General features: G+C 33.8%; 1 protein-coding gene across 7 annotated transcripts in view; it reads left to right on the forward strand.

The window, feature by feature from the left end:
* The window catches only part of Scn3a (sodium voltage-gated channel alpha subunit 3), a 107,685-nt gene that overhangs the window by 47,124 nt on the left and 40,650 nt on the right, over positions 1–19,911 (forward strand). For 2 of the 7 annotated variants that reach the window (XM_033756326.1, XM_033756327.1), the window contains exons 12-15: positions 5,200–5,490; positions 11,507–11,809; positions 12,844–12,976; positions 14,184–14,422. In XM_033756326.1, coding sequence (XP_033612217.1) covers positions 5,200–5,490; positions 11,507–11,809; positions 12,844–12,976; positions 14,184–14,422 — 966 coding nt within the window. Of the gene's footprint in view, positions 1–5,199; positions 5,491–11,506; positions 11,810–12,843; positions 12,977–14,183; positions 14,423–19,911 lie in introns of those variants that run through there. The other 5 variants (XM_033756329.1, XM_033756328.1, XM_010606874.2 and 2 more) reach the window with 3 other exon arrangements.

The raw sequence follows: 19,911 nt of genomic DNA on the forward strand, positions 1-19,911 counted from the left end.
ACTTTGAGAATATTATCTCCCAGTATGGATTTGTATTTTCCTTCTCCTAGCAGTATTTTTTAAGAGCAAAAGTTTTTATATTTGATGATGTACACCTTATTGAATTTATTTAGTTTTGAATTTTTCACAAAAAGTAATCAATGATTTTGGTGTAGCATCTAAGAAATTTTTGCCAACACAATATAACAAAGATTTTTTTCTGGTAGTTTCATTCTAGTTATATAGTTTTATGTTTTATACCAACCATAATCCCCTTTAATTTTGCATACAGTATGAGTCATGTATATTCTCTTTTTTACATGATTATGTAGTTTACATATGAGTACGTACTTTAAATGCTCTTATGGGTTCTAATCTTTGTCAAAAATTTTGTCCATATGTATATGAATCTGCTCGGGACTCCTCTCTGTCTAGATGATTTGTCTCTTTACATCAATACCACATTCTCTTACTACTGTACCTTCTTAGTAAGTCTACTGTTGCTAGCTCTCTAGCTTTGGTTGTCTTTTGAAAGTTGTTTTAGAGGTCTAGATCTGTATGAGTTTTGGAATAAGCTTGTCTAATTCAATTTAGTTTCTATTACTATAGCTTCAAGTTTATCATCCTTTTTTTCACTGTCTGATAATTTTATCTAGTGCAATTTCATTACAGACATTGTAGTTTTCATCTATAAAACTGTATCTGTATCTTCTTTATATTTCCTGTCTATTAATATTTTGATCATACACAATGCTCTTGTCTGTATCAGTTCTTGGTCAGTTCTGATTGATTTTTCTCTTTCCTTTGGTATGTATTGTTTCTGTTTTATATTTCTGAAAGTCTTTAGTTGATTTACAGAAACTGTCAATTCTACTTTTTTGAGTGCTAAATATTTCTACAATCATATAAAACTCTTGAGCTTTGTTTAGGATGTAGTTACCTCATTTATAAACCACTTGATCTTTCTGCATCTTCAAATAGTGATTTTATATATTGATAGTTTTTCAGATAAATGCAGACATTCAAAGTATTGAGTGAATGATGTTATATAATTGGAGCTTACGGGCTCAAAGTTTATGTTTTTAGCATCTGTGCATTACTTTGATGATTCATAACATTTGGTATTTGATCCTGTTTGAAGAATTTTTGGTAAAACAGGAAATTAGCAAGAGTTGCTTAGCTAATTACTGATCTCTACTATAGATTTAGCATTTGCAGAACATGCAGGTTTTACTATTTGCATTTTCCCTTGGATATGGAATAGTACTATGATTATACTCTATTGCTTTGAAAAGGAAAGCACAAACAAATTGAAAATCATGTAAAGTATTGTTCTTACTGCCTGAAAGTTCTACCATATTTCAATCATTTGAATTTTATGTAACTATAAATGAAACCCATTAATAAGATAGAAAAGCAAGATATCTACACAATAATGCAGTTAAAACATGTCAATTTTTTCATTAAGTTTATTGGCACATTTTAGGTATGCAGTACAGTTACATTCATCATTGGGATCTTGTGCCTTTACGTGATGTATCTTGGTTCTTATATTTTCCCCATTTCCCTTCCCTCCCTTCACCCACTTCACGCTTCCCTATTTACAAAGATCAAAGGTGTAAATAAGGATTAAAATGTATAACTGATATTGTGAATTAGGAAGAAAATATCTAAAGGAGTAAGGGAAATGGGAGGGATGGGGGAAAGGAAAGAAGAGAAAAGAAAAAACACAAGAAAAGGAAAAACATGGAAACAAACTATGTCAAGTCTATCCACTTAAAAATTATTTATTAGATTCCAGTTACTAGTCATAATCTGACATGAATACTCATGAAGAGTCATGATCATGACTAAACAGTCATGATCTAATAGTCTTATTTAACTTTATGATATTTAAATTCATCTCAGGGAAACTTTTAATACTTATTTGGATAGCACGGTACCAAATAAATTTTGCTTCCTCATTGGCAACAAATAGAGTGATGACTGGTAAAACCAATGGTGAACCAAAGGGGAGAGATGATGGCAAAATATGTTCAGAGGGAGGGAAATACTGAAATTATTTGTACCACAGCATTCCTAGTTCTTGCTCATTAACTCTATAAAACTCATCATCTACATTATTTCCGTTTTTATTACTTTTTTATTTTTAGTACAAGGGATCGAACTCGGGTCCTTGGGCTTGCGAGGCAGGTGACGAAACCACTAAGCTAAATCCCCGGCCCTTAATTTATTATTAATGTCTAGTTAGTGTCTTCTAGTGCTAGTCATTGTGTGAACATAAAGAAATGACATATTCACCTCCTTAAACTTGCAAATAAAATGCAACTTTAAAGGATGGGAAAAGGTCAACCCTGTAAAGAAATAAATGTTCTGTGCTAGAACAGTATAATTATGTTTGAAATTTATGATTTTAAAAGTCTGATAATGTTCATTTTACCATATTCCATCACAATACAGATAGGTCTGATAGAAAAATAAGAGTAAACAATACAACAAAATTAGAAGTGGCATATAGGAGAGCTAATGTATTTAGGGCTTGAAACAGGTATAGTTGGTATTTTATGGTTTTGAATGGGATTTTATGTTTAAAATGAGGAAAGTATTAGTTATGTGATTATAGTTTTAAGGACATGTACAGTGAGTTATAAAGCTGTTTTAATCACAGAGAAATGTTAGAAAAATATTCTTACCTATGTAAATACTGAATAGTAATTTGTTATTTGTTACAAGAAAAATTCAGGAAGTTGACTGTAGAAAGAATCACTATGATTCCAAGTAAACAGGACACTGGTAGTGTCATGGTGCTGGTTAGAAGCAGGTACACAGTCATGAGAAATGACAGGAAACATCTGCCGTTGAGGGACTCGGCAAATCTCTGGAAGTGGAATGAGTGACGAATTTGAGTTGATGAATGACACAGAAAATGTGTGGTGTCGGAGGTTACCTTTGCTGCCTTAAAAATCCATTTTGGCTTTGAGTTATTTGAACTGTTACTCAGAATCAGTAGAGAAATCATTATCTTATGCAAGACAATTCCAGAAGTGATTTAAATGAACATTTTTTCAGGATCATGCTAAAGTAATATTACAAATACTTTCTTTGTTTCCAGGGAAAATAATTCAATAAATGATTATCACTGTGTTTATGTCTGTACAATGGAGAAAGAAGAATTAAGGCCTTTATTTGAATAAAAATGATAAATTTATAATCATTCCTTCAACAAATGTTATATATTAGGTACCCCCTATAATCAAGTACTACATGACTATTCTTAACTTGCTAAAGACAAGTGGTTAATTTGTTCACTTTATTGTATATATGCAGTCCAATTATAATGTATTTTAATATTTTATATTAATGGCAATGGATAATATTAGAACTGATAGGAGAAAGAATTAAAAAGAAATTTGACCAACTACAATCAATTTTTTAAATTATAAATTTGGTTTCATTTAAATGGTAGAGATTGTCTTCTGTTAAGTCAGATCTGGATTTCTGTGCAAGTGTAGTGCTCTAAATAAATAAAATATCTGTGCTACATTGTAAGTGTTAGTGAGTCCAACATATACATTTTATACTATATTCAGTACTATAGTTCACTCCTTTCACATCATGTCAAGCCTAGAGAATATGCAGCACTCTTTTTTAACATTTTAAAAAATGCTAGTCAAAAAAACAAAAATAAATTCAGCTAAAAATAAACTCAATTTTAGTTGGGAATAACAAGCAAAAACTAAAAATGACTTCATAGGAAGAATCCAGCACAGTACGTTGCCAAAGCTCTGTGGAACCTGGATTTTGCCATCATTCCATCCTAAAAATTGTTGCTATTACATAGGCCATCCTGACACCCAGTGGTTTATAAAATCTAGAAAAGTCAAGGCCAAGATATCTTTTTAAAATCTTTGTTCACACTACTGAGCACTTCTTGTATTCAGAGACACACCAGACATCGCGCATACAAAAAAAAAATGACAAAATTCTTATCTAACTTATAGTCCATAAGAAAGACAGGCAAAATGGTAGAGAGCTGTTTGTTTATTAATGAAAAATGAAATTTTTAACTAATATTTTCATAAATAAATTATTTCTACTTCTGTGGTTGTTTAAAAATAGGAATAGACCTAATGAGAGCTCATCTTTTATATGCATCGTATTTTTGTTTTATAGCCTCTGGAAGTTATGATTAAATCATTTCCAGTCTAAAAATATTATAGAGGGATACAAAAAACACAAAACATTTGCCATATATTGCTTCAGAGCTAGCTGTGTTTCATTAGCAGGAACTGGACTCAAAATGCTTATAGATGCAGAGAGCTAAAATGTGAAAAAATATTTAAAGTTCTTATAATCTCTTGAAAAATATTTCAAGGATTTCTTTTATTTATATGTTAGCCATTAATAATAAACAATAAACAATTTGTAAAAACTTAACTTTAATACTACTATATAATAAATTATCTGGGATTAACATGACCCCAGAGATGCAAATCTTAGTTCTAAATATATCTCAAATAAAGGATGAAGAAAATCTAGCCAATACATTCCCACCATTCCATCAGGGGTAAAATAGTAGAATTTATACTTTAAATAAATTGAGTTCAGAAAATGGAAAAGAAAAAGCTTTTTTGTCTTGTACTTAAAGGAAAAAAACAATACCACTCAGTTGTTCACAGTTGCACATGGGAAAAGTAAACCAAGGGATGAAATTGGAATAGTGATAAAAGGAACAGCTACACTGAAGAAAAAACAAAACAAAACATTATTTGTAAAGTATAAAAAATAATTTTTTTCAGCTTTAATGGAGTTTATTGGTACATTTTAGGGATACAATACAGTTGCATTCATTGTTGGGATCTTGTACCTCTACATGACAAGTCTTGATTCTCATTTTATAAAAAATAATTTTAAGAGAGGAAATGGCCCCATACTGAAGCTAATTTCAACCAAGCTAGAAGAAAAAAATAATATAATCCAAGGGATGTATGAGACCACACATTTCTTGCCTTAATGCCTGCACGGACTAGCATATTGCTGTGTGCTATCTGAAACAGGAATGATCATCAGTCAGTAAACTCTTCTGGTAAAGCAAAATAAAAGGACCAGAAGACATCATTTTCACTTATAGTTAATAGTCATAGATGGCCAGATCTGTACACAGTCACCTGTTGTCTAACTTTCACATTCTAAATAGTTTTTGGCTTTGTTTCACAACAGGCAGTTGCAGCAGCCTCTGCTGCTTCAAGAGATTTCAGTGGGATAGGTGGGTTAGGAGAGCTCTTGGAAAGTTCTTCAGAAGCATCTAAGTTAAGCTCCAAAAGTGCCAAGGAGTGGAGGAATCGAAGAAAGAAAAGAAGGCAGAGGGACCATCCCGAAGGAAAGAGCAGAGGAGAAGGAGACAGGTTTCCCAAATCAGAATCAGAAGACAGTGTCAAAAGAAGAAGCTTCCTTTTCTCCATGGATGGAAACCGGCTGACTGGTGATAAGAAGTTCTGCTCCCCGCATCAGGTAGGGATGTCTACTAAGTGCTTTGGTTTGTTTTGTCCTTGCTATTGCCTTTTAATGGCCATCTTTCATTTGGGTATGGGCCTGCACTATTTTAAGTGGGGACAGGGTACTAACATTTAATTTAGCTATTTAAATTCTTATTGCTCAGCGGTTCGGTGGCCTGCCTTGCAAGCACAAGGACCCGAGTTCAATCCCCGGCACCAAAAAAAAAAAAAAAAAAGATCTTATTGTAAATTGTTCAGAGAAAAGATTTTTAAAACTTAAACCACTGATAATTTTAAACATTTAATGATTTTGAGAGCAAATTTCTTAATTGGGTTGGGTAATAACCTACTTATCAGGATTTTCTCTTTACTAAGACAATTTTAGAAGCCTTTTTTACCTTTGACATTTTGAGGTTTCAGACAAACCTATCTTCTTTATGAGTGGAGCTCTCTTTGTCTTATCATCTAAAGCTATGACTGTAACATATGCATGAATTTTGAAAAGAAATGTCTCTGGAGTTTTCCTGATCTTTCAGTATGAGAATTGTGCTGAGCTGACTGTCCATTGGGCTGGCGTAGGGGTCATGCCATGATACATTAGAATGAAATCATAACCTGAATGTTCTCAAAGAAATGACATTGAAGACAACTACCCAATTCTTCAGCATATTTTGAAGTTAAAAAAATAGTTTCATTGCTTTGTTCTTAATACATTTTATGGGTTACATAATGCAAATAGTTCTAAGATTCATAATGAGTAGTTATGGCTTTAAACACTCTATTTGGTCTATTAAAACATCCATATGCTGTGAAAGACAAGCTCAGCTAATCAGATTAATCTGAGACATTATAATACTTTAAGGTTAATGCTTTAAAAGACACCGTGTATATTAATTTAAAGCAAAAACAGCAATCAAAGAGTATGATATTCTTTCTACAAGAAATAAAAATTTTAATAAAAGTAAGAGTGGTAACCATGACACTTAATACAGTGTACTGGTTAGCTGTTAATTGAAAGAAAAGATGATATACAAGTTATCAGTGAGTAATTCATAATTTATACTAAATATGTAATGTTTTAATAAAGTAAAAATAATCTCTACATTAATAGTTCAGAACATACTCTCCATTTAGATAAAATAGAGATGCAGACAAAAGAGTTTAAGATACAAAACATTTTTCTACATCTAAATTGTTATTGATGGATGCAACTATTACTGTCTCACATAAAACAAATATAAAATATGGTATTTAATCAATATATCACAATGATATTCAGAATTAATTTGAAATTCGGTATAGAAATCAGTTCTCTGACCAATATTTAATGATTTTATCATTGTTTAAATGTCACTATGGAATTTTGGCATTCTTAAAACTATTAGGAGTGATTATTTATATTTAGTGATGTAGCATAACGATTGACATAACAAAAGCTTGTGTTCATGACTCAACTTCACACTAATTGTACAGCCTTGATTAAGTCAGTTGTACTTTATAATTTCTGAAAAATGAGGTAATAGTAACTACTTTAGAAAGTTGCTAAGAGTTAAGCAGTACATAGAATCCTTATGTGACAAGTCTTGAGATAAAATGGATGAATACATTCCAGATAAAAGAAACTAAAAGATGTGACTAGTTTCAGTTATTCATAAATCTATATACTTGGTAGAACATCTATATTTCTAAAATAGTATTTTCTCTTATTATAAAAAAACATGGATAAGTTCATCATGTGCAGATGATTAATCACCTATGTGGCATGAATAGTTCTAGATGTTGAATAAGCCTCGATAAACAAAGAGATTCAACTCATTCACTTCCTAGAATTTTCTTTTAAAGTTTAATAAATACAAAAAAGATAAAAAGCATATACTATTTTGGAAGATGGTAGGTGCCATGAAAAAATATATGAAGGGATAAAGAATCATAATTGCAAGGAAAAATTTAAAAAAAATGATTTAGGAAGGCTTCGCAGTAGATGAAACATTTTGACTGAGCTTTAGGAGAGGCAAGGGAGGAAGCTGTCTCCTAGACCAGCATGGCAGGAGGAGAGAGGGCAAGGCCTAACAGTGAGTCTGCAAAACTCAGATTGATATGAGTCCTGGGACCCTGGGGCTGAGAACACCACACAGAGGAGGCATCAGGGAGAAGTTAGCTGACAGCCCAAGTTTTAACATTAACAGCAGCACCACTACATACATGTATATGTAGTTCATTTTATATCTGTGGATAGAATTTCAAAAGTAAAAGAGCTGATTAGCATTGAATTTACAGATCCTCATAAAGACAGGCAAGAGGACATAAACTCAATTCACAAATAGAAATAAGTTAAAAGCACTTTGTACTCTGGCTTTTTAAGCACCAAAAGATTTTCTCTGTGAGGAAAATAGTTCTGGAGAAAGAGAATCAGTGTTGATGGCAGACACAGGAAGTATAAGATGGAGAGGGAATTCTTTCAGAAACATATCCAACTTCTGAAAATGTCAAAGCAGAAAGGCCATAAATTATGGGCACCATGTCCTCTACTAACATAAATTTAAAATATTATTTCACTTTTATTTTATCCAAGTCTTTCCAACACACCTAAGCCATTTATTTTAAACTAGAAACTTTGTAGCTAAAACCAAACGTAGTTGATGAATGGCGGAAACAACAAGAGAGCTAACATTTAATCTAAAGTGAGTATTTTCAATTCATTTTACAGGTTTCCACATGAACAAATAGAAATTCTTGCATCTACGTTCTTGACTTTTCCCAGCCAACTTTTAATCCAGACCCTACATGCAGAAATGTGTCATACAAATTTAATTCTTGTGTCTTCCTTTTTGTTACTAAAGATTAAGAAAAAGCCCACAGTTATTCTCTTACAAGATTTTAAAAAACAAGACACCTGTAATCTGTGCTTTGGCAGGTCTGAGGTGAAGAGAGCTGGCTTTTCTAATCAACACAAAAGCTCTTCTTCCCTTTTAGAGAAAGGGTTACTGCCACTGTGGGTATTCCCTCCTCTTTGCTGCATTTTAGTGTGTTATTTTGAGTTTATTTTCTCTGAAAACTATTTTTATTATCTTCTTTTTTGGTCTGTGTGGCCTTGAAAGCTGTGCTCACACCAATTATTACACTTTCCAAAGAGTGAATAGGCGTTTCAAATAAACTTAAAGGTCTGGAATGCCTCTGAAAATACACCAACATAAAAAACATGCAAGTTAAAGTATGTACCAGATATGTTATAGATACATAACATATGTTCTAAAAATACAGCATTCTTCCAACCAGTATCCATGGATACGTTTTCAGTTTACAGAGAGTTTCAGAATATAGGTATATTAAGGTGATTATATTGAACCATCCTATGGACTCATATATAACATAATCATAATATAGTGGAAGTTTATATTTCTCCGAGTGAAGAATTAGGTTCACCTGCATTTGGAATCACCTGGAATGTGTGTTGGAAATTCAAATTCTTGAATCCCGTCTCCTCCCGTTTTACTCAGTGTTCTGTTACTATAACAGGATACCTGAGACTGGCTAATTTATGAAGTAAACATGGGTTTTTGATTCATGGTCTAGATGTTAGGGTGGTTCAGGAGGATGGCACTGGCATCTGCTCAGCTTATCACAAGGATCTCATGAGTGAAAGAACAAATGGATACATTGTAGCAAAGAGAAGAAGGTACCAGACTCTCATGATAGCCAGTTCAATAAGTGAGAAAATCACTAATCCATTCACAAGGGTTCCACCCTATGACCCAAACATCTCCCACTAGGTTCCAACTCCCAACACTGCCATGTAGAGGAATTAAGATTCCAACACATAGGGCCAGGGATTTAGCTCAGTGGTTCTGCTGTCTTCCTCGCAAGCTCAAGGTCCCAGGTTTGATCCCCATTACAAAAAAAAAAAAATCCAACATATAAACTTCAGGGACTCACATTCAAACACAGTACCTACTCAGTGAACCACAGTTCCAAAAGGACAAGACATCAAAATGTGTGTTTTAAATACTCAAAGTGATTTGTTTACAAACTGAAGTTTTAAAAAACTAGTTCTCAACAGAATCAATCTTATAATGGTAATTTAACCAGGCTTTTAGGGGATTGGAGACATTAGCACTTATTATTAATGAGGCGGGTATAATCTCTTGATCACTTCAATCAGAAATCAGTTTAACTACCGTTTTGGCATGAGGCAGGTATTCTTACTGTAAGAATTAAGTGTCACATAGACACAGCCTCAAATTAAGCAAGCTGAACAGCCACTAGTTCCTGTGGAGAATTTAATCAAATCCAAAGGAACAGTGCACTTAATAACATCTTTAAGATCACTTGGACAAGAGGGCAACAAAAATTATTCTAGTACGTTGTGGTTCTGGAAAAGCCATAGAAACAGAGCTAAAAATGGAGCTTAAGAAAATCAGCCTGACCTAATTAGGCAAAAAGGCCAAAAGCAGTTTGATAGAGTCTGGTTTTCCTACTTTTTCCACTAAAATTGTTTATTTGGTATTAGCTAATGTAAAGAAGAAAGGAAATACCCAAATACATCTGGTGCTGGCATATGTATGTATTTGCATATGTTCCTGTGTGTGTGTGCATGTCTGTGTGTGTTTTACTTTCTTATTACTGGGACAAAGATGCCTGATACCCGCAACATAAAGGTGAAAAGGTTTCTTTTAGTTCACAGTTTGTAGACATTTCAGTCCATAGGCAGCTCATTCCAAGGCAGGCCAGCATGGTTGAGGAGAAACAGTTCATAATGTGGCAGACAGGAAATAGGGCACAATCCTTCCCTTTTTAGCCCATTCAGGCTACAAGCCTATTGGTCAATCCTACATAAACATGGGGTGGGCCTTTCCATTTTCCACAACCAGAACCATGCTAAACCAATCAGTGGACTGATCCAGTTACCATACACACATTATCCAGTATCACACACCCATAATCCAGCTGCCTCCTATGAGCCACACCTATGAGCACATGAGGCTGTTTTTAGCACATCACTGTTTTTAGTAAAGTCCTGTTGTTCATGCTGGTTCTTCTAGGTAAGGTCAGTTTTTAGGTTTTTTGGTTTGTTGGTTGGTTGTTTTTTTGTTTTGTTTTGTTTTGTTTTGTTTTTGCGACAGGGTTTCACTATGTAGTCCAAGCTAGACTTGAACTCACTATATAGACCAGGCTGGCCTCAAACTCTCAGCAATCCTCTTGACTCAGCCTCCCAAGTGCTGGAATTACAGGTATGCCCCACCTCACCCAGGGCTAAAGTTAAATTTTAAGAAAGAATGATGATATATTAAGTTGTTTGGGGATCCTATATGCAGCATTGGCTATGACACATAACCTGTCAAATAAAGGGAATTGTTGGTTGCCATTAGGGAAACGCTAAGAAATTTGCAAGACGGAGTCATAGGTTAGTTTTGTGACTTTTATTCCTGTGAGGAGAGAGACAAACAGGTTCAGTGACCTTCATTTTAAAATCCAGAAGAAGAAAATGAAGAGATAATGGTGGTTTTTTTTTTCATTCCTATAATTATCAAAATGTAAAGTATTTGATACAAGTATTCAAAATTTAAAACAACAGTTTCACTTGAGCCAAAACTCATTTCTCCCAGGTACATGTCTTTCAGATCTTAGCGATGAGAAGAAAAGCCACCCACTAATTGTTTAACCACTGCTTTCACCCAAAAGAGTCATTTATCCTCCCCGGTTCTGGTCTCTCACCTGTCACATTCTGGTAACACAACCAATATCACAAGATTAGACGAGTGAAGATTAAATAAAATGACTGTGCACATTGTAAATTGCAAATCAGGATTCTTAGCCAAAACAACATTCTTTGCAGTTAAATGTGTGTCGTGGTCTTTAGTAAAAATGCCCAATGATATGTGTTCTCTATGAACTTGATAAGCTATGTTTAAGAGCAAGATTAAGCCAGTCTGAAGGCAAATCATTTCTACAATATTAAAATCTTTTTAAACAATTGTACCCCACCCCATCCCCTGCTCCCCTTCCCATTCCTTTCCTCTTCACTGTCTCCTCAGTCTCTGTTGAGTATTCGCGGCTCCCTGTTTTCCCCAAGACGCAATAGCAAAACAAGCATTTTCAGCTTCAGAGGACGGGCCAAGGATGTTGGATCTGAAAATGACTTTGCCGATGACGAGCACAGCACCTTTGAAGACAGCGAGAGCAGGAGAGACTCTCTGTTTGTGCCGCCCAGACATGGAGAGCGAGAGCGACGCAACAGTAACGTTAGTCAGGCCAGTATGTCATCCAGGATGGTGCCAGGGCTTCCAGCAAATGGCAAGATGCACAGCACTGTGGATTGCAATGGTGTGGTTTCCTTGGTGGGTGGACCTTCAGCTCTAACGTCACCTACTGGACCACTTCAGCCAGAGGTGATAATAGATAAGCCAGCTACTACTGACCTTATACAGCAACTGAAATAATCGAGATCTGGGCAGTTTAGCCTCTTCTACCATCTTGCTTCCTCAAAATAAAAGTCCTTAAAAACGAATACATGACTAACTGAATGGGAAAAAATAAAATTGAATTGTGTAAGACCATAAGCTTTCAAATACTTTAGGTTAAAGGCCCAATTTTGAGAGTCTTGGATGAAACATATTTGCAAATTCAGTAAACCTACCAGTATAAAATAATGAGTGCTTTGACAGTCAAATCTTTATTACAGACATGGTTTACCAAAAGTTATATAATTATCTATTCACACTCTGAAAAGTTCATTTTCCTTAAATGTTGTAATGAGCAACATAATGATAATGGTCAGTTTTCACAGAACTGTCAGTATTCTACTGCTATTTAAAATTATCTCTAAAAAGAAATGTTGATTTTGTGTAGGATGGCATATAGAAATAATTAAAGAAATCTCAGGAAAGCACACACATTTCATTGTACATCTGTGTTTCTGCATGGCAAAAACTTGGCCCGTGTATGTCAATATTGCCTCAAAGAAAATAACTCATCCTTGAGACTATATGATAGCATTTCCTTTGAGGTAAGATTGATCTAGCTGTGAATAATTGATATAAGAAGAAAATCAGTTTTTGATATAATTAAATAATAACAAATTTTGGCATGCTTAGAAAGTTTTCCCTGAAAACTCTGACATGTTAATAAAAATATTTCTGTAACACAATTGCCTTGCCTTGCATCCAACCAGTGAATTTTCATCAAAGGCTATCGTGTGACTTTTTAAAAAATTATTTTTATATAACTGACAATTCTAATTGCTTAAATTATTACTGCTTAAAAATTGTTATCTGAAAAGGATTGCATGCAGCACGGTTTTCCAAAGAGATGTATGTGATCTGCTTTTATTCATTGAAAAGGGTGGTTTGAGCTATTGGTATTTGGTTTGCAGGGCACCACCACTGAAACAGAAATCAGAAAAAGAAGGCTAAGTTCTTACCAGATTTCAATGGAAATGCTGGAGGATTCCTCTGGAAGGCAAAGAGCTATGAGCATAGCCAGCATCCTGACCAACACAATGGAGGGTAAGACACGCCGTGAGAGAGTTTGCTTGCTATCGATTCTGTTTTGTGGAGCTAGTCTTTGCTTTTGTCGTAGTTAGTATCTGCTCTCCAACATTATAATTCTATTATAGAAACGTACATGTGTAAAAAATGGAGTTTGTTACTATTATATTGATTTTAAAAATAATTCTGGTCTTTTGTTTTTAACTTGGATCTTTATCTCATCTGGACAGTGATATTTTCTCATTTGATATTGTACCAGCGAAGATTTATTCTCATATTATATTAGTCTTATACAAACAGAGCAAACATTTCATTTTTAAATCTGGACATGCAGAACTATAGGGCATTGATGTCATGGAGAGAAATATAAATGAGTTGGATAAATTAAGACGTGTCCCACTCCAACAGGGACTCTAAAAATATCTTTCCTCCAACCTATAGATACACAGCAACCAGGACATTCCTCAAAGGACAGGTGACACTAATGTTTGTTGATTTTAACACACAGTGGTGGTCAGCAACTATTCTTCCCTTATTCATACATTCAGCAAATCCTTATTCCTTGAAGTATGGAGAAATAGTACATTAGCATTGCAATTTGTAAGCCCATTATATAATTGAATTGTAACATGTTCTTTTTAGAAAACATCAGTCCCATTTTGTAATACTGGATTTCCAGATAGGAATATTATATTATTTTTATAACAGGACTGACCTATTAAAATTACTAGTAATTTGTTCATATATGAAGCTAGAATTTTAAAAGATATTAGTAAATCACAATAGATTTGGGTCTGAATGTATTACATTCTTATTATGTGGAAAACATATTAATTTGGATACAATCAGAGGAGACAGGAATTGCAAATATTAATGAGGATATAGCTTTTGATAATTTCATTAAAAAGACACTTTTAAAAGAAATAATTATTCACGAACTTTAACATTACCCTAAAGCTTATTAGAAATTTTATTTTCAATCAGTTATTTTGAAATAAATTGCATTCAAACTGCTTAATTTTTGTAATTAAAAAAGAAAGTCTATCTGAACAATATTTTTAAATAATATTTTATGGAAAAATCTAGTAAGATTTTCTTCTCAGATTTGTTTAAATACTGTGAATGTGTGTTTCCAAGCATAAGCATTGGTTTTAACAAACAACATGTAATCTATTGCTAAGATTAGTTTATTTTTATTCACTTTCCATCTTTGTTGTCTCCCTAGAACTTGAAGAATCTAGACAGAAATGTCCACCATGCTGGTACAGATTTGCCAATATGTTCTTAATCTGGGATTGCTGTGATGCATGGTTAAAAGTAAAGCATCTTGTGAATTTAATTGTTATGGATCCATTTGTTGATCTTGCCATCACTATTTGCATTGTCTTAAATACCCTCTTTATGGCCATGGAACACTACCCCATGACTGACCAATTCAGTAGCGTGTTGACTGTAGGAAACCTGGTAAGTTCATTTGAAATTTACTTACTTTCTTGGCAGGAGTGGGAGAAGTAATCCAAAGGAAAATATAATTTGTGCAGGTTTGAACCCAAAAAGTATATCCCCTTTTTTTCAGAGAAACACCTGAAGGAAAACTATAGGAAATCTTAGAAATGGGTGTCAACTGGTTTTAATGCTGTTTGCTTAGGTCAATGTCCAAGGTGATTAATCACCATCACTGGTGCTCTTCAATTGTTAATGCCTTGTTAATGCCTTTATAGCTTTTCTTTTTTTTTTTTTCACTAAGTTTATTGTATACAGTACAGTTACATTCATCATTGGGATTTTGTACCTTTATCTTGTATCTTGGTTCTCATTTTTCCCCATATACCTTCCCTCCCTTCACCCCCTCTGCCCTTCCCTATTTATGAAGACTTGGTTTCCATTTTTTTCCTTTTCTCATATTTTTTCTTTTTCCTTCTTTCTTTTCCCTTACTTTATAGCTTTTCTTACTGGAAATGTAGATCCAGAGAAATCATGACATTCTGTTTAAATTGAATTACATAATAAAATGCTTCATAAGGAGAAGAAATGGTTGATAAAAATGCATGTGTAATTTAGCAATACTTCTGTTTCAATTACTTGAGGTTGCATCTATATCTGTATGTGTGTGGATATACATTGTCCCCTAAAGCTATACAAACATAATGCCTAGATAAGTTTGACTACTGTGACCTCAAAGCTAGTTCAGTTTTCTTGAGTTACAACCTTCAAAATGTTGAAAACATCTTCCTCATAAAATTATTCTTCCTTATAATGGAATACATCGATTTTAGTACTTACTGACATATTGAAGATAATCATAGCATATTACTGATTATGTTTATTTTGCTCTGCTGTGTCCCTCATGCTAAACACCTATAAATGTTTCAAATTAAAGTGTAAGGGACAGTGTAGTTTCTAACAAGTAATTTATATATACCTGGAATACATTGTTTCCTTGTGAATATAGTCACGAATAGGAAAGGATGCCCTTTGGTTTGTTAAACACTTATGATGATAGCATTATTCTATCTGATCAAAGGTATCTAATCTGTCCTGAGGTTTAGCAGTTCCAACTGTGGTGATTAAATGTGTCATTACTGTCTAATCTTAAGGAAGGTGACTTGTTATTCATACCAGTTTTCCCTTAGAAAGCTCCATCTTCCTTTAATGGACAGATACTGATGAGGATACCACTTCCAAAAAGGCATGGTCCTCAGATTCTTAATAACTGGTCTTTTTGAAAGTTATTTGATATCGTTTAGCCTCAGGTCTTTGTCAGCGAAAGCTACTCATGAGTGTAAGTGAAATGCTCAACCCATAAAAATATTAGTTTCTTTCTTTTCTGATTCCACTTCCCTCCCCTCATCTTTTTTCTAAAGATTTCAACCTGATGGTATAAGTTAGGGTTTACATAAAATGACCTTCCTCTGTACCAACTCAAACCAGTTTGGCAGAGGAGAGAACGGACCCATAGAATTGAAAGCACAGGTGCACTGCAAATCTTGTCAATGGAACCACTGAAGCTGAGCTTCAGGAACAGCTGCCATCAAAGTCCTAGATATAGCCCAAATGTACACTGCATCTTTTTTCTCTAGGACAGGAAACAGTCAGCCATACCTTACAGTTTTTGCATCTCACAGCCTTGCCCTAGCAAAAGGGTAGATCTACATTTGAGTTACAATTTAAAGATTCTTATGACAGAACTGGGGCACAATTCTCTTTAATCAGCATTGATAGGATGTGAGATCTTGAGAAAGTATGGCCATCTCAAGGAGCAAACCCCAACAAGAAGGGAAAAAAGAACTCTGGCCAATGAATTCCCCAAATATGTATCCTACTTATTAAGTGATTTTAACTTCTCTGCATTATTTGGCTCAGGAGATCAACATATTTATTATTGTTATGTTTTACTAATTTGTTTCTATTTCTTTGGTCTTTCTAATCCATCCTTCTTTATTGGGGGGGAGGGTTCTTAAACCTACTGAGCATATGTTTTTCACTCAGTGTTTTTATGTATTCATTAAGAGTAGGAATTATCTACTCAGCATAAGTTGTGATCCACTCGTATATTCCAACTATTACCAAATCATTGCTAAGGCTTACTTTAAACATACTATGTACAGAGATGAAAAATCATCTTATCACAACTTATAAGTGCTGTCAACCTCATTTCTATTTCCTGTTACCTTTATTGCATCTTTCTAGGCCCAAAGCTAGAAAATATTGTACCTCTTAATATCTTCTTTTTTTTCTTTTTCTTTTTCAAGTACTAGCGATTGAACCCCAGTACCTTCTCACCAAGCTACTCTTCAGCCCTTTTTAGCTTTTACTTAGAGACACTGTTTACTAAGTTGTGCATTGCCGAGGCTAGGCTCAAACTTCTGATCCTCCTTTAGTCTGCCGGAGTGCTGTCATTCTGGTTGTGACACCTTTCATTTCTAATATCAGCTTGCTAAGAAGTCCCATTATTTCTTACTTCAAATATATTTTTTCTCTCCTAAAGCTATCATAAATATAATATTTCTGTTACTACTACCATTGTTTGCTGAACAGGCACCATCAGCCCCATCAGAGTAGCTCCGTCACTATACCATGCAAATGTTTATATTATGCAAATATTTACAGATTTACATATAAGAATAGATTTTGTTCATTGTTCTCAACATTCCTATGTCTGGAGTCCACTTTCATTTCATCTTAATTCATCATATTCATCAGGACATTTCCCTTACCATGATATCCAGCCTATGTTCTTAACTTCTTATGCACTTGTGAATAAAAAACAGTTGAATGTTAGACATTTTATTATGTTATGTTCTTTGACTTCATGTCTGATATAAATTACTCAGTGGCAGAGGTAATGTCCCATCTTTTTATTATCTCTACCCCAGTTCTCATAAAGGTCACACAATGAGTAACCCACCAGTGGCTTCATTCCCAAAAGTGGTGCTTGAGGGTGCATGTTTTTGAGAAACAGCACAAGTTTTAGAATCATCTGGATTGAAATTAGATTTGACTGTAGTTGCCAGTGTTTAAGAATAATATGAGCTCTGGAAACTATGATAAAAAATTTAAGCCTTTATCTTCTGTTATTAAAATGAATGTGGTAATACCCATCCCTGAGAATTGTTGTGAAGGTCGAATGAGGTAGTGTGAAAACACCGACCACCATACCTGGCATCTAGAATGTGCTCATTAAACAGTTTCCTTCCTCCTATATAAGCTGTTAACCTCTTGGACTCTTCTTTGAAATAGTGATGGAAAATATTTGTGCTCTAGCTCTTGTATTTTCCCCAGGATATTGGACAGTCAGGGAAAATAAACAGGTGAGGAATATTTTGGAAATTTACCACAGCAAAGCAGGAAATTGAAGTTTTATAGACTTACAATGTTGAAGCTATTGCGTATAAAAGCACAGAGAGGTTGGATAATAGGATGATCAAGAGGAAAAGCACTAGACTAAACCTTCATGCCTACGGCCTAGTCCAAGAGCTCATGCTGAATGTCTGTGCATCTGTTCCTCCTTCCTTCTCTCCCTGTTTCATTGTTATATGGGATCTAAACTGAAGACACTTGAAATAATATAGCTGTGATTTTGATTTGCAATTTAATTAAAGTATAATGAGAAATTTAATGATTGGATTACATTTGGGGTGAAAGAGTGCATGTTTAGAATATGCTTTTTCAAATGTAAGAGATCTGATTATTTCAGAAGACCTGTACATAATCACCTTATTTTCTGTAGGAAGAGATAACTGAAAATCATTTACCTAGAGAATTTCTAACTTATTTAATGCATTTTTCTCATCAGGCTCCTATTTTATATACTTGCTTCTAAGAGTTTTATATAAAAATTAAATTTGTGCAAGTTAGAACTTACTTAAAATTTACTAAAAAACTCATTGCTTGAAAAAGAAATGCCACGGTGAGCTATTCTATAAAATGGAAAAATTATTTTTCAATGTGCTTTCCATCTTGTGCCCAGATTTTCATGTACCAGGCTTGCTTAGAATGTGTTTTATTTCTTTTTGAGTAATGCTTGACGAACAGCAGTTAAGTTGTATTTGGTGTGATGTGTATTCTCTGAGACTTTTCTGTGATAGAGAAAATGTAAGATTAGATAAATTTAGCCTTTAATAATAGTGGGTAAAGATGATTTTAAATTAATGTGATGTTTGAGGATGACAAATAATTTTAGTACTGTTATTTTGACAGAATTCCTCCAAGATAAAGACTGATTTACTTTGATAAAGAGTAAGCTTGATCTTACTATCATAAAATTCAGCCTTTACCTGTAGAGAATAAAGAGAATTGCTTTTTACAAGAATAATTTAATAACTCTTTTTGTCCTTGTGTCTCTTCACCTGTGTTTTTCAGTTGAAAAGCAATAGCTGACTTTGTTTTATTGTTTTTCTTTCTACTGTAAAATACACATTTTATGTAGCCACTCAAAGAATTTGTTAATCTTAATTATGGGTATATACATACTGAGAGTGCTCTCCTGCTGTTTTCAATTAAAGCTGTAGTTCTTACTCTATTATTCCATTAACCTTAATTCTGAGGCATGCATCCAGAGATCATTATTATAAAATGTTTGTGGCAAAAGCCCTCTTGTTTATAAAATTATAGAAATGCAATGTTTCCCTTAAAGAAAAACACAAAACTATAGCAAAATATTCTTCACCAAATTTTAAGTAACTTTAGTAACTTCCAATAACATGTTCATTCATTCACCATTACCCCCCCAAAAAATAAATGTGATTGCAGAAGGATAGTGTACTGAAAAAGGAATAATTCAAAGACTATTGCTCAGCATCAGATTTGAAACAGAAATGATGAATACTATAAAATCTCTGTTTTTCCCCTTGGGAATCCAACTGATTTTTTTTAAATAAAACAAATTCAACAAACAAAATATGATCACAGGGGAAATACTAAATTTGAGTTGGTTGGTTGTGTTAAATTTATTTTTTTAATTTTATTTTTATTTTTTTTTAATTTTATTGAGCTTATTGGTACATTTTAGGGATGTACAGTTACATTCATTGTTGGGATCTTGTACCTCTACATGACAGGTCTTGATTCTCATTTTTTCCCCTTACCTCTGCCCTCCCTTCACCCCCTCCTCCCCTCCCCATCTACAAACACTTTATTTTCATCTTTTCATTCTCTCACATTTTTTCCTCTTCCCTTTTTGTTCTTCCCCTATGCATCATACCTTCCCTACACCTTTAGCTCCTTTCTTCAAGTTTCTAAATGTCAGTAATCTTATTAGAATCTTATGTATTGTTGCAGAATATTCACACCAGGGAAACTATTTGGTATTTACACATGTGGGACTTATTTATTTCACTTAGGAGTATATCTTCAATATGTATCCATTTTCCTATGAATGAATCTATTCTCTCGCTCTTTATGGCTGAGTAATATTCCATTTTATAGAAAAACCACAACTTCTTTATCCAGTT

This window comes from Fukomys damarensis, unplaced genomic scaffold (assembly GCF_012274545.1).
Source record: "Fukomys damarensis isolate Sample0158 unplaced genomic scaffold, DMR_v1.0_HiC HiC_scaffold_26, whole genome shotgun sequence".
Lineage (NCBI taxonomy): Eukaryota > Metazoa > Chordata > Mammalia > Rodentia > Bathyergidae > Fukomys > Fukomys damarensis.